Source organism: Gymnoscopelus braueri (assembly GCF_963280865.1).
Source record: "Gymnoscopelus braueri genome assembly, chromosome: 21".
NCBI lineage: Eukaryota > Metazoa > Chordata > Actinopteri > Myctophiformes > Myctophidae > Gymnoscopelus > Gymnoscopelus braueri.
The window spans coordinates 10,522,492-10,538,746 of record NC_137623.1 but is presented as its reverse complement, the minus strand read 5'-3'; the positions used below and the strand labels follow the sequence as shown (position 1 = coordinate 10,538,746).

The 16,255-nt window shown below is 41.7% G+C and overlaps 1 protein-coding gene across 5 annotated transcripts in view; it reads left to right on the top strand.

The window, feature by feature from the left end:
- Positions 1-16,255, top strand: part of slc12a7b (solute carrier family 12 member 7b) — a 92,845-nt gene that overhangs the window by 74,158 nt on the left and 2,432 nt on the right. For 2 of the 5 annotated variants that reach the window (XM_080418181.1, XM_080418183.1), the window contains exons 11-25: positions 381-438; positions 762-936; positions 1,121-1,239; positions 2,497-2,595; positions 4,702-4,821; positions 5,012-5,116; positions 5,759-5,927; positions 6,865-7,060; positions 8,614-8,783; positions 9,117-9,248; positions 9,938-10,045; positions 10,547-10,690; positions 12,476-12,651; positions 14,912-14,926; positions 16,077-16,210. In XM_080418181.1, the coding sequence (XP_080274307.1) occupies positions 381-438; positions 762-936; positions 1,121-1,239; positions 2,497-2,595; positions 4,702-4,821; positions 5,012-5,116; positions 5,759-5,927; positions 6,865-7,060; positions 8,614-8,783; positions 9,117-9,248; positions 9,938-10,045; positions 10,547-10,690; positions 12,476-12,651; positions 14,912-14,926; positions 16,077-16,210 (1,920 nt within the window). The remainder of the gene's footprint in view (positions 1-380; positions 439-761; positions 937-1,120; positions 1,240-2,496; positions 2,596-4,701; positions 4,822-5,011; positions 5,117-5,758; positions 5,928-6,864; positions 7,061-8,613; positions 8,784-9,116; positions 9,249-9,937; positions 10,046-10,546; positions 10,691-12,475; positions 12,652-14,911; positions 14,927-16,076; positions 16,211-16,255) is intronic. The other 3 variants (XM_080418184.1, XM_080418182.1, XM_080418185.1) reach the window with 3 other exon arrangements.

The following is a 16,255-nucleotide window of genomic DNA, read 5'->3' as shown; positions in this document are numbered from 1 at the left end:
AATATCGTTGCAACGAAATGTATTTACAGAAGCTGAAAAAAGCCCCATCATCCCAGTGCTAACACATGTGATTCAAACACTCACTGTGGAATTACAGTAGCTAGATCCACTTTTAGCAGGAATGTACACATGTACACGTTCACCTTGTATTTAACCACCCTAATCCCTATTCTGGCCATGTCATAATAGGCAAACATTCAGCGAAGAGATTGGTGTAGACTTGAGGGAAAAAGGACATGGCCCAGGATAGAGCCCTGGGGAACCCCAGTCAACGAAGTGGTTAAAAATGATTGTAAATCAGTATGCCAACTGGAAACAGGAAAAGTCCTGTCTAACTCACTGCTCTCTCAAGGTTGTTTTCCTGAGCAGTGTTTTCACAGATGTCACCTCCGTTGTGCTGTTTGGTGCCTGCATTGAGGGTGTTGTGCTTCGAGACAAGTAAGAGTTGTTTAACATAACATAACCAATTATATAAATGAATACTAGATTAACAAATACAGGCTTATAAGTAGAATACCTCTCGACGAATGACTGCAGCCCCTTAACTGGCTTTTGGATTCGATGGAGGATGCTATCTAAGCTTCTGATTACAAGTGATTTGACAGTGTGTGAAGGTGAAACATGCGTTTTATTTGTATTACCAAACGGTGAGTGTCCTGCAGAATCCATACGAACATATCTAGAAATACAGTAACTATTTGTGCTTTCATGTATTAAGTCATTGGGCATATACAGTATATTTGGTGTGTTCCTCGTTCCAGGTTCGGTGACTCTGTGAATGGGAACCTTGTGATTGGCACACTGTCCTGGCCCTCACCGTGGGTCATTGTGATTGGCTCCTTTTTCTCCTGCTGTGGGGCGGGGCTTCAGAGTTTGACCGGAGCCCCACGTCTGCTGCAGGCCATCGCACGAGATGGCATAGTGCCGTTCTTACAGGTCAGACACTCTCTCACACACACACACACACACACACACACACACACACACACACACACACACACACACACACACACACACACACACACACACACACACACACACACACACACGGAACAAATATTACAGTCATTATGCTGCTTCTAAATCTCTGCCTGTGCTTGCTTTGGTGTGTGTGTGATAGGTGTTTGGCCATGGTAAAGCCAACGGAGAGCCCACCTGGGCGCTGCTGTTGACAGCAGGAATCTGTGAGATTGGCATCCTCATCGCCTCCCTGGACGCCGTGGCTCCCATCCTCTCCATGTCAGTGACTCACTAATGACATCTAGTCTTTCCATGAGCTTCATAAGAAACGGATGAACCTAAACTAGCAGCTAGTTTTTATACCACATCTTTAGCAAGTGTCTAGAACTTAAAGCTGTAATCCGTAAGATTTGTGTCTCCCACGCGAGAGCCGAAGTTTTTACTGCTGAGATAAGACGGAACGCCCGCTTGAGCAGGGAAGATATTGTACTTTGAGCTTCAGGCAGTACCACTTGTCAACCAGTCGGTGTCTTACCTGACCACAGGATCCAATAGAAGAGCAGGGAGATGACCTCCACACACGCAGTTGTTAGAAATAACATTTTAGTCACACATGGAATTTCCGGATTGAAGCTAAAAATGTACGATAACATAAACCTTATTGTCTCATCTGCACAGGAAATGTATCTTTTTAATGGTTTGCCTTGTAGACAAGAGACAATAGACACATAAAACAGAAGACATGGACACCACATCAAAGCACCCAGTACACATTACTGTCCAGATTTACTAAAGACATTTACTGTTAAGAAGTTGTAAATATTTAGTTCAAGGGGTTAATGTCTTACTGGTATATTCCATCCATGGAAGAAACCCAATCATCACATTATCTTCTCATTGTCATTATTGTTTGACAGCCATGGGAGAAGTTTTTGGGAATATTGCCCAAAGGTTCCTTAGAAACTACAAACTACAAACAACGGAAGTCTATTCACTCATGCCTGACATTCCATCTGCTTTGGGCACTCTCTGTACTTTCACACCCTAGCCTATTGTGTGACACTATTGTTAAGTTTTAGCTAGTATTCTTAAATGACAACTTGGCTTAATAGATTTTGACCTCATTTTCACCGTTGATACCCATTCAGAGTAATACATGTTTAAGTTCTGGCCAATAGTCAGAACTAGCGAAAACTATTTTTTTGTTGATTGATTTATTTATTGAATATTGAATATTGAATATTGATTTTGATAATCAGTGTAACACACATGAACTGTTATAGTATAAAGCTTTTTTGCCCTTTATTAAAGAAACTTCATTCAATTTTTCAACATGTAAAAATGTAGTTACTTGTGCCTCTTGATATCAGGTTTTAGTTTTCGGAAATTCTCTTGACGTGGGTAGTTTTATTTTAGCCTGTTATATACAGTATATGTGATCTCATTGCGGTACTGATATTAATATCTAAGATATGAGCAGTGCATTGGATTGCAATTACCTCTCTCATTGGCTAGTTGTTCTGTTGTTCTGTCCAGGTTCTTCCTGATGTGTTATCTGTTCGTCAACCTGGCCTGTGCTGTTCAGACCCTGCTCCGCACGCCCAACTGGAGACCCCGCTTCAAATACTACCACTGGTGGGTTGCATACACAACTTGCTACTTTCAACCGGGCACTTTTCATTATAGCCAAACTTTTCTACATTTTTCAAAAATGACAGCTGTACAAGCTCACAACTCGATGTGATGGCTGTTGTAGATCGACTGTTTTTGTGAGACACAGTCATGCGATGAAGTATAAAATGGGGCTTAAGTGGTTTAAAATGATGCCACCGTTTGTTTGTTTTTTACTTAAATCCATCGTCGTTAAAACGTGGATAAGTGAAAAAAATATTTCATAATGGCTAGAAAGACAAATATTGCTCTGCTTTAAAGTACACATACTTCCATTTAGTTCAGACTAGGGTCACTCTGCGTATTTGCCATTGTGAAACGTACTATAGCGTGAAGTTGCAATATGGAACTGAACTAAATATGTAAAACTAAAAAGAAAAAAGAAACACCAGGGGGTATCCTTTAAATATCAGACTGATATATGGATGAATAGATAGACCAACACCTTAAAGGATACTTAAATGGATGGATTATTTGTTTAGTTTTTTACATCAATGTATTTTCTGTCAACCATAAAGCAAAGCAATATCGTTTCTGATTGTAGGAATTATAAAAATATGCATTCTCTCCATTTACAGTACTGTATGAATGTTTAATGTCCGAATGAGCTTGTACCTGGAACAGTACAATCCTGGCAACTCTCTAGCTTACTGCTGGATGTTTTTCTACTGTGGCGAAGAGCTTTAGTTAACCCCAGTGAAAATTACCAAACGTCCAGAGATCCACACCCTGACACAGAACCCTGAAACTTGACAGTAATAGTGCTGAAATGCCCCTGCAGAAAATGATTGCCACAGGTCTACCAATAACATACATGGACATAGGACTTGCATATAATGCAAAGGGACATTGCACTGTACGTATGTTAGTTCAGACATTGGACTAATAGACTACTTACTGTACAAGTATGTCTCTCTGTCTGTCCGTCTCTCTCTCTCTTTGTCCCCCTCTACCTCTCTACTGTATATAGAGCGAAAGTGAGAAAGAGATTTACATGTCTCGCAACACACAGACCATTGCAACGTGCAGTAGTTTTACAGACAAACAGAAACATACAGTATATTTCAAATGCTGAAGTCCACAGAGTAATAAACTTAATATAAATGCAGTGGCCCACTTCAAAGGAGTTGTTAAATCAAATCACAGTGAATTATGTTTCAAATTATACACTCATAAAATAATTCACTGTACGTGCTGTGTAGACTTGAGTACGTAGACAAAATACTAGGGGCGAACTCAACCTTTTGCACTCACTAGTATAAAGAACTCTGCTGGACAAAAGCAAATCGATTTGATACAGTTGGTGTCCTATTGCTGTCCCTGCAGAAGGATTACACAAGGTGTTTGCTGTTAACATGTAACAATGCCCCTCTGAGCATTACCTGGCATAGAAGCACGGTGCAGGATTGTGGGGCACTGATAGGGCGCCAGCGGTCAGTGGCCACACTCTATGGCATGCGTTTCTATGGCATGTGTTACATTGCATGTCAGACAATAGCCTGGCACACATGTGGCCTGCAATGTGAGTCAAGCTGCTGGCAGCCAGGGCCATGGCACGTCTGACCTAACAAGATTTGTCTTGAAGCCTAATGCCTGATTTATACTTGGTTGCATATCATGTTGCGCATTGGAAAATAGACTATGTAGAAGCTCACGTCGCACCGCTACGTGTTGTGAGATTGTAGATAGCTATTTTAGATGCACAACACTGGCACGCAGCCATTTATCAATCAGGCTTCATAGTAAGCAGAGACGGTAAACACACCCTAATGCCATGCTGTTGGGCATACAGAAATCCTGCAAACCCGTAGAGAGAGAGAGAGAGACACACACACACAACACACACACACACACACACACACACACACACACACACACACAAATGTACATTTGTCTGGATTAGATGCACAATGCTGGTAAAGGACAATACATTCCATTCCATTATCTGTGGCTTTAACTGTTTTCACTAGCTGTACTGTAAACTCCTCAGTTTTGGGAAGGTGTTGAAATTTGAAAGCTTTTGTTTATGATGATAACGGTGTGTGTGTGTGTGTGTGTGTGTTCTTACAGGGCCCTGTCTTTCCTGGGAATGAGCTTGTGTCTTGCTCTCATGTTCATTTGCTCGTGGTACTATGCCATCGTCGCCATGGCCATCGCAAGCTGCATCTATAAGTACATTGAATACAGAGGGTGAGAACACGTTTGTGGACAACAAATTCTTTTTTTTATTAAACCAAAGTGAGGAAAAATACAACCTGGAACTTGATATATAAAGTTTAAACCTCAAACTAAATCTATGAGAAGTGTCTGGATATAATTGTTATTTTGTCCTTTTTTGTTTTCATGTTTTCATGGATATTGCGTGTTATTTTGTCAATAGGGCAGAGAAGGAGTGGGGAGATGGGATCAATGGTCTGTCTCTCAATGCTGCACGCTATGCTCTCATTCGCCTTGAGGAGTCGCCACCACACACCAAGAACTGGAGGTATGCGCGTACAGTATGGAAAGATCTTAACCACATGACCCCTACCATCCTTGTTCTGGGAATGTCTTAAAAGGAAAATATTGGCGAAAATAGTTAAATTCAGCTGAAAATAGCTGATCTACAACCTCACAACAAGTCTTGTGGAGCTTGTATATTGTCTGTTTTCCACGAATAGATTTGGTGTAGAGGGGGGAAAAAACGGGAGTCTAAGAACAGACCCCTGGTGGGCTGGACCCCGGTCAACAAAGTATATGGTTTACCGGTTAACCCTTAGTTTCTACAAGGGTGTGGGTGCGTACGCCTGCACACCTGTGCCCTTTAATAGTTTCATACAGTAGGTGCATGTGTGGTCGAGTTCCATCGCATCAGCTCACTCAAAGGTCCACATTTTTATTAAATGGTGTATATAGATAACATTTAAATAAAAACATGATACAAAGAAAATAATACACCCACAGAGCTTTAAAACAAAAGGTGTGGAATGAAAGTATTGCTTTATTAAAGTTTTTTTTACCATTAATATCTTATTAATTTGCAAGTCCTGGCCAAGACAGCTGCATTAAAAAAGTGTCCAGTTGTCCATATCGGCACCATGTTGAGAGAAGAGTAATATAAAAACCTCTCCTCTCCTCCTGTGTCCAGGCCTCAGCTGTTGGTGCTACTTAACGTGGACTCGGAGCTGGTTGTGAAACACCCTCGCCTGCTCTCCTTATGCACTCAGTTGAAGGCAGGGAAAGGCCTGACTATTGTTGGGCACGTCCTGGAAGGAACTTATCTCACCAAGGATGCAGAGGCCAAGAAGGCTGAGGTGGTACGTTGACAATGCGCACTTGACAAATACACGCTGTTCTGCTGAGAGGCTCATGCATGCATGCCAGCACACATACAAGCTGATGTCACCAATCCTATTCTAGCCATCCATTCAAGCTGCTGTTTGATTTTCTTATACAACATAATGTGCCTATGAACAAATGGAAATTGTAAAAGCAGTGTTAAATGATGTACCTACGTGAATATAATACTGCATAATGTTTCTTGACCGTTTCCTGTATATCATGAGTATGGTGATACACACTGCAAACTAAGCCTTGTGCTGCCACCTGCTGGCACAATGGAATATATGCTGGGCTTTAAGCCGGGTGATTTTGGCCTTGTCCTCAAAAGCAATTTCATTCAGTGGATTTACTTGAATCCCACAAACAATCCCATAAGCAACAGAGCTGGTATTCAGGATTACAGAGCAAACTCGCAGACCTGGCTTCAATCCATTACTGTGAATCTTTATGAATTTTTATGAATCGTTATTTAGAGGGTATTTGGTGTATTTAGGGGGATATTGATGAATGCTGAATGTTAATTTTACATTCAAATATTTCCTTAATTTGTTCCCAATTACTTTCTCTCACTCATCATAATTTTTGTTCTTGACTGTATTGTATGTTCCTGCAGTATTTTGTGAATTGAGTACACAGGACCACAATGGAAAGAAGCTTTTTGGGCTTTTTGTGTTATCCTTTTAGCACCATTGTATAATCGTACCACTGTACTATTTGCAAACTGTTAATAAAGTATTCAATCAATAAATGTTGTATGTCAGGGACTGAGGATGTAAATTCTTGCTAACTCCTATATATTTACATTAACTGTACCGTACTGAATTGGATTGCACTGTTCATTAATATATGCCGTCGTCCCTCTCGAATATACAAACGAAGTAAAGTATCATCTACTCTCCCCCATCCCTCCAGAACATCAAGGCGTCCATGACCGCAGAGCGTACCAAGGGTTTCTGCCACTGCGTTGTGTCCTCCAACCTGCGAGACGGCTTCTCCCACCTCATCCAGACAGCTGGGCTGGGAGGCATGAAGCACAACACTGTGCTGATGGCCTGGCCTGGCACCTGGAAGCAGTCCAACGACCCGGCGTCCTGGAAGAACTTCATCGGTAAATTAACCACATGAGTTAGTCTCGCGTTGCCAGACCTCCCACAATTTTCAAATGTTTCCGGTCATACAGTCTGGGACTCGGAAGCTCTGATCATGATTAGATTACAAACCGGATGTGAAGCTTCCTCCCCACTTCCGTTTCGTCTTTACAGTCGCACGAATTTATCCGACTATAAATCAAAATAATTTAAGTATATTTAGCTTGCTGCTTAGCAGAAATGGAAATAAAAAAAGTAAAATTTAAAGATATTTTAAAATATATTTTCGTGAACGGAAGTGCCAGTTTCCTCAATCGGATTTCGGGAGTTGTAGTTCCAGACTCTATATAGCATTCGGAGATTGTGGAATAGTTGTCTGGCTACGCGAGACTACACATGAGTACACTGGGATGACATGAGATGGTCGCGTTGTTGTGACCCGTTGTGAGCTTGTAGATCGGCTATTTTCTCATAATGTTCACCTATTTTCGTGGAATGTTCGCCCATTTTTATGACATGCCCAGAATAGAAATGCTAGGGTTCATGTGGTTAAATAGGATGGGGTGAGATGAGATAGGATGGGATGAGATGGTATGGGATTAAATGGAATGGGATGAGATAGATAGGATTGGACTGGATGAGTTGTGGTGATATGAGACTAAATAGGATAGGGTGAAAATAGTTGTGGGTTGATAAAATGAGATGGGATGAGATTAAACGGGATGTGATGGGATGGGTGATAAAATTAGATGAGATGAGTTGTATTGTAGGAGTATATGGAAAACAAAGGAACCAGGAGACCTGGTACTGCCAGACCCCTAGTGGTTGAAATACATCGGGATACGTCACGCTAAGCTTGGCCAATCAAAAAGAGGACAGAAGACAGACCTCTTTTATGCCCATCGTATGGACGAAAAGGGGACAGACAAAGCCACATGTAGGCCCGACCCCCTGGGTCTGGCAACCACAATAGAATGAATGTCTAAACATAAAAGCCAAAAGCTCCCCTAAATTTAAACACAATAATGCAATCACAAATCCATAAATGCTGCTTAGGTGCTACTAGCACAAAATGTGATCTTTTATTAAAAAGAAAAGTATAACACAAGTTAAAACAATTTGAGGATAATATGACAAAATAAAGTCTAGGACTTATATCCATTGTGGTCCTCTTACACATAACAAGTACATTATCTCATAACATGACAATCATGTCATGTACAATGTACAATAATCAAACATTCACAGACATGAAGTGCATTTGGGAAATTGATCACATTGTCATGGAATAATGGTGAACTACTATATAATCTACATGAAGCTTGTAGATTATTAAGTTTGCTCATGGGAGAGTCTTTTTTCCCCTGTGTTTTCGCCCAGGTGGACAGGGTTTTGAGGTTAGGTTTAGGCCTAATTTCTGTGGGGTTAGGCATAGTGCTTGTGAGGTTAGGGTTAAAGTTAGGTTCAGGCATAGTTTTTGTGAAGTTCAATGTTAAGGTTTAGGCACGACCTGGGACGACGCACCAATGAAAGAGGGAGTCCCGTTTGCTCATACGTTTCTCCCTCCATTCAGAGACGGTGCGTGAATCCACAGCGGCCCATCAGGCCTTGATGGTGGCCAAGAACGTGGACAGTTTCCCCACCAACCAGGACCGTCTGGGGGAGGGTACCATCGACGTGTGGTGGGTGGTGCATGATGGAGGCATGCTGATGCTGCTGCCGTTCCTGCTCAGACAGCACAAGGTTGGTGGGCATGGAAAAATGTGTGTGTGTGTGTGTGTGTTTAACCACTTAAACCCTATACTTTGTTGACCGAACGCTAGGGTTCAAGTGGTTAAAGATTCAAACGTAACAGAATACAGAGCTGAGTTAGGATGGGGGATAAGGCTTTAGAAAGGAAAAAGAAAATGGCTGTCATGATGTGAGCTAGTAGATCTGATATTTTTGCCGAATGTTCACCAATTTTCATGCCCAGAATAGGGACGCTCTACCCTACGTATCTCTTAACATGAAAACTATTTTCTTCTTTCAAGCCAACAAACTAAACCCAACATCTTGTCTTCCTTTCCTGTCCAGGTGTGGAGGAAGTGCAAGATGCGTATCTTCACCGTGGCCCAGATGGACGACAACTCAATCCAAATGAAGAAGGACCTCCAGATGTTCCTCTACCACCTCCGACTGGACGCAGAGGTGGAGGTGGTGGAGATGGTATGAGCCCATGTGACATATAGCCAAGATCTGACTGTGCTGTACTGGTATGAGGCTGAGATCAGTCTGAAACACTGGGTCAGATATTGGAAAACATCAAAGCCATTTTCTAAACATTTAGTAGGAACTCTCGGGTGATTTAGAGATAAAAAAAAACGTTTTCATTTTTTGAGACATTGAGACAAAGTCTCTTTTACAAGTGTGAACTGGCCAAGACATCGAAGAATACACTGCTTTGCCGAACATACAATACAGTACAGTACAGATAATAATAGGATATCCATGCTACACAACAAATACCTAGAGAGCTCCAAAGATGGTGGTTTAAATTAATAAAGAATAAAGGAGACAAGTCAAAAGCGTAAAAAGACTTTTTTCTTTTTTTGCTTCTGTTTTTTAACTACCTGTTCAATGGGGAGGGGAACTGGGGAAGATACAGTACTTATGTTATGCTCTCCTGGTAAAAAAAAATAATGTTTTGGTGACTCAATTATGTATTGGAGGAGGCATATGGTTGTCTACTCCCTCCCCAGACCAACAGTGGAGGTCGGTAGTGACGGGGTCCTCAGTACACTACATTTGAGGGAAATTAAAAAGGACAAATGGTAAAAGCAAACAAAAGTAGTATTTATAGCAGTGTTCCCTGTGTGTATTAATTAATTAAGAAGTTTCTCTTGCCTCTTTCATAGCACGACAGTGACATCTCAGCCTTCACCTATGAGAAGACACTTGTGATGGAGCAAAGGTCTCAGATGCTCAAACAGATGATGCTGTCCAGGACGGAGCGGGAGAGAGAGGTAACACTCATCCTCCACCTTAATAATACCAGTATGGGTATTATCTGGGTACATAGTGTATGGGTATTCTCTGGTTATATATTGGTATGCTCTGGGTATATATTGGTATTCTCTAGGTATCATCTGGGTAAATAGTGTATGGGTATTCTCTGGGTATAATTGGTATTATCTGGGTACATAGTGAATGGGTATTCTCTGGTTATATATTGGTATTCTCTGGGTATATACTGTATGAGTATTATCTGGGTACATTGTGTATGGGTATTCTCTGGGTATTTAATGGTATTATCTGGGTATATGCAGTACTGTATGAATATTCTCTGGGTATATATATATGGGTATACAGTGTATAGTTATACAGGGTATTCTCTGGGTATATACTGCATTGATATACTGAGTATATATGGGTATTCTCTGGGCACCCTACTGCTCTTTGTGACAACTGGCCACTTTTCCTGTTCATCTGCCATTGCTGCTCTGGGCCGCGCCCCCCTCGCGCAGATTCAGAGTGTCACTGACGCATCACGTAGCTCCATCCGGAGGAAGAACCCACCTGGCGCACAGGCACCCGGTCAGGCACCCGGTGCCCAGGCCTTGAGCCCCAGCCGACAGTCCTCCCCGCAGGAGGACACGCAGGAGGACGAGGTAGCAAGAGTGTTCAGTATCCACCTCCTCCACCTCCCATCACGTTAGACTGAATGCACCGGCTTCACCGAGTAGTGTCTCTAGTCTGGCTGTGGTTACACTTACTGTTTGAATCCAATCGTGCTCACAATCTGAGATCTGCAAAGCTAGACGGGCAAGTGAATGGTATTCCTTTTATAATGACTAATTCCTCGCTGTGCAGAAGCAATCCATGAAAAGTTGCACATTTTGAGCAATGTACAGACAGGAAGGAGGATTGGGAGAGGGGGGAGTCGTACAGATATGAAACGGATGTGAGTACACTGAGCCAACAGTCGATCCAAGTGATCTCAAGCATGGCAGTGAAATGATAAGTGTAACCATAACCATTTAGTAATGATGCTCATCAAGGTTCAGTCTAGTTTTTTTTCAAGATCATGATGTCTGAGATGTTTTGTAGCCTTTATTTACACTTAATAAGAAGATGCTGAGTGAAAGAAATTGCATAAATTGGGCCTGTCAGCAGGTTAAAACGGTTGAAAAGAATATCCAAATTTACTACCATAGGTCCTCACTTAGACAACATAGACCATAACATTTACCACAGGGTGGTGGTTGAGGAGATATTGAAGGAGCTATCTGACATCAATATGATCATAAAAGACTAAACTGATCCAAAAGCAGCATGACACGTCCTTACTGTAGAGTCACCAGCCTGTCACACCCTCGGATTGCATGCACCACCCCCCCCACCCCTCCACCAGCTCCTTGCACACCTGCTGGGAGAAAGAAAAGGGAGGACAGTATCGTCAACTGAAAAGGGGGCTACTACTGTGCATGTACTTGGCGATACCGACCACTCTGCTTTGTTCCTTCTGGCCTAACCCAAATCATCATCATCATCATTATCATCATCATCATCACATATCAGGGCTCTAGACCCCCTTTCGTGAATCGCTTGTCAATTTGTGCTTAGAGAAAATACACAGCCCTTTACACACTGTTAAGAACAGCTTAGTGAATGAAGCCCATCGTCTTTAGTATTAGCACTAGCAGTACCTGGGCTCCATCTCATAAAGCATTATGACTTCATGATCCATGATATCCCCTCATCGTTTTTTTTTTAAATCTTTGGTTGACCTACTGCCTTCCATTCCATTGTTCTTCCACACCACCGTACCAGCTGAACCTTGTGTTTGACCCTACAGTTGAGATCTACCCAACTAGAGAACCTATGTTTTGTTTTTCACTTGGTGTATTGTGGTACCATGGTCTATATATCTCTGTGGTTTATAGTTGTCTTTTTATAGTTTGGTTGCACCAGGTTTGTGTCACTCCAATTAGCTTGATGTCACCCCCACATGTTGTAGAAGAGCATTCTCATTCACTCACTCACTTGATCGTTGGTACTGGCCAGTCTTTGACAGCCTTTTTCTACAAGCTCTGAGCTTGGAGATCTGCTATTTTCAGCAACACAAAGGGCCATAAGTCTTTTTTTCCCTCCTTCACTGTACCCTCCCACCTCCATGTCTCCTGTCCTCACCTCCATTCTTCCATCTCTTCATCCCTTGTTTGATCTCCTCCTTTCCACTAGTTGCCTCCTGTCTTTCTGTTGCCAACATCTTTGTATCACCCTTTGGTGTCCTCTCTGCCTCTCCCTCCCTCCCTCCATTTATCTCTCCCCTCTTTTGTCTCTCACTTTCTCTGTCTGTCTGCCTCCCACCTCTCTCTCTCCCCCTCCTTCCCTCCCGCCCTCCTTTCTCCTCCTCCTCTGGTCTTCTCATTCTTGTCTCATTCTCGTCCCAGGCCCAGCTCATCCACGACAGGAACACGGCGTCTCACGCCGCGCTCAACGACAAGGCCGAGACCACCCCCGACCGGGTCCACATGACCTGGACCAAGGAGAAGCTCTTCATCGAGCGCCACCGCCACCGCGAGCCCAATGCCAGCGTGGCCGTACGGGACCTCTTCAACATGAAACCGTGAGTTCACGCTCATGATACTGCTACCAAACCGTAGCCAAACCTATACAGCAATGTAGTCCATGAGCCAGACAAGATTTCATTATCGAAAGAGTGGGCAAAACCATACCTATATTAAATTGTTCATAGGGTATATACGAGTAAATAAATATATGATAACCTTTCCACAGGAGTAGCTTTTTCATGGTTATCACACATTTTGTTATTTTCCCCATACGTACATGACAGGTGAAAAAATGACAAAATTTAAAAAAGAGTTATCATAATGAAACTTCCTGAGTTGATTACTTACATGAAGACAATGATTTATCGTATTACAAGTTTTCTGAAATTGTATATTTAAATATGCAAATTAGGCATTTAGTCCATGAGCCAGAGCCCCAAAATTGAGCCAGATATTGAATATTCCATCGTTAAAAACCTTTGACTCCAACATCTTAACAAAATGAAATAAGTATGTTGACTCTGGCTTTGTCCAATGTTCCAATGTTGATCCTGGAAAGTTATGCAAATGTTGGCATATTTTCCTAATGCCTAATTTGCATATTGAAATATACAATTTCAGAAAACTTGTAATACGATAAATCATTGTCTTCATGTAAGTAATCCACTCAGGAAGTTTCATTATGATAACTCTTTTTTAAATTTTGTAATTTTTTCACCTGTCATGTACGTATGGGGAAAATAACAAAATGTGTGATAACCATGAAAAAGCTGCTCCTGTGGAAAGGTTATCATACATTTATTTACTCGTATTGACCCTATGAACAATTTAATATAGGTTTGGTTTTGCCCACTCTTTCGATAATCATTGCTCAATTTTGGGGCTCTGGCTCATGGACTAATGTATTGAAGTGAATAGTCCATCTAAATGTATGATGTAGGAATGTAATCATTTAATATGCTTACCATGCAACTCAGTGGCGCAGGGTTGCATGTGCCTTGTGAGAGACATTTGCACCATTTTGAATGTGTTCAATTCAATGTTTTACATGGTGGTTTGCAAGGAACAATGGAGCAGAATACTAACTCGCTACATTTTTTCCAAAGTGTAGATGTGGTGGGTTTGGTAACCAGAAGTACTTTAAATCACAACGTGAGCTCTAGAATGGTGCAAATTCCTGAGAACATGGCAGTGTGTGTAGTGATAGTGTGTGGGTGTAAACACCCACGCCCCCCCCTAGAGCCTGGAGAGTGGTACTGTTGTTGCCTGCATGGTGCGTGCCTCCAGGCTGCACTACATTCAAGTATGTGTGTGTACACATACTTATATATTATTATTATTATAAGGCTTTTTCAGAGCCAGTGCATGGCTGTGCCACGACGACCCCCACACACACGGTGCGCTGTTTGGACTAATGCCTGATTTATACTTAGTTGTGTGCCATGTCGCTCACTGAAAATGGCGCATCTGCCAGCTCAAAATGCTTTGCAAACACTGTGTTGTGGGCTTGTAAATCGTCTGTTTCCGGTGTGCGCACAAGTATAGATTACCCGTAACAGCACCTCATGCCATCTCTGTCCATACAGTGTGTCAGTATGTGGTGATCACTGGTTGTCTCTCATAGTGGAAAACCTTAACTCCATACGCCTGTGTGTTTAAAGTTCCGTGTTTCCCTTGTAATCGTACAACGTTTATACAACAAGAACCTTGTAGGACGTTCAATTATATCTCAGTGACTGTTTCCATTTTGAATTTAAGTTTCTTGTATAGCCTTGGTTACTACGATAATACGATTACGGTACTTGTAATAGTGGTCATGTAATTTCTGTACTCCAATCAGTGGCATCAACAGTGTCAGGCCAACGTTTTGTGTACATTAGGAAGGTTTGTGGAAATATTTACCAAAAATTCATTATTTGAAAAAGTAGTTCAATATGTATGGAAATAGTAGCAGAACCAAATAAATTAGCAGACAAAATTGGAACTGGAACAAGGTGATCCATTAACCTTTCTGTATGTACTGGGTAACATAGGGGAAACACTGAGAATTCATACTGTTATACAGCGCAAATCGACACATCTATGGAGAATTATAACTCTCAGCTGGCACAAGGAAATTGGAGGCCGTTTCAATGTGAACCGTCACAATACACAAATAGTTCCAGTTACCACGTCACAATGGCCGCGCTTTCCGTGGTCACCTTTGGGCCTGTTTCGGGTCAGTTGGTGGCATGCGGTATGGCGGAGAGTTGCGAACGCTGTCCTAGAACCATCTAAGCTTATTTCTGTTGTTCTGTCCTGTCTTCCTCCTTCTAGAGAATGGGAGAGTCTGTAAGTCACATTTAACTTTGCTCCTAGGCCTGTATGTATGTAATTTATGTACGTCATTGTTTGTGGTGGGAGAATGAGACTGCGCTTCTGTTTGCATGCATGTTTGTGTGTATACATATACGCCTCCTCTTCCCGCCATCATATGTATGCCATCGAAGCCTGCATTGGTTTAATGTGCTTGTTACCATGCTATATCTATGTAGCACGTAAGGACCAAACTTGTGCTTTCCGTACTTCAAACACTACGTTGTAAACGTAAAAGATGACTTGTTTTTTCTGAAGAATGGAAAGCAGAAGTTTTGTCAATGTTCTGTTCGCCCGTTGTAATTTTGTGCTTGTGGCTGTTTACATGTGTTATTTTGTTGCCTTGTTCTACGTTTATTTTTTTAACCTTGTGGGGTGATTGAGGGCCAACATTTTGTGGTGAAGGAGATCGATATTGTAGATGGACAAATTATAGGTGACAAACTGCAGTAAAAAATAAAATTAACAACGCCTGACAATCATGCACGTTGTATAATGAAAAAGCATCCTTGGTGTTATTTGTGGATCTATTTCGCCTCAAAATATTGCCTGTATATCATTACCTGTTGTTGTTATTGTTGGTTGTTTGGAATTCGTTTGCTTCCTTCCATTAACAATGATCTACCGATGTTGTTTTCTCATCTGAATTTAGTATTTTGGAAATTAAATAAAATTGTAGTAATGCTGGTATCTCAGGAAAAAAAACAACAATCCAGTGTATATATTAAAATGTAGATGGATTGTTGAAAATTAAGATGGCAGTTAGCCGCAAGCAACTCTTGAATTACATTTTTAATATCTGGAATCTAGAGTTGCAATACCAACCCTTGACAGCCCATTCATCCAAACAGAAAAGTCCTATCTGATTTGTATTAAACAATGTTAAACTCACCAACATTGCAGCTGTGCGGAAAGCGTGAATGATCCTCTTTCTATCTGCAAAGTTTTTTGTTTCATAAAAATGTCTGTTTGGATGTATGGGGTATCAAGGGTTGGTATTGCAACTCTAGATTCCAGATATTCAAAATAGAATCTTAAGAGTTGCTTGGGGCTAGATGGCAGTATACTTTGAACATAATCAAATGTATTGTCTTCGCACTTGCTGTCAAACTGCTTGTCCCACTAGGAACCAGACAAACGTTCGTCGGATGCACACAGCGGTGAAGCTGAATGAAGTGGTCGTCAACAAGTCCCAGGGCGCCCATCTGGTCCTGCTCAACATGCCCGGACCGCCTAGGAACAGAGGAGGGGATGAGAACTGTATCCTTGACTTACACAGTAGTTGTACCACAGGTTACAAAATGA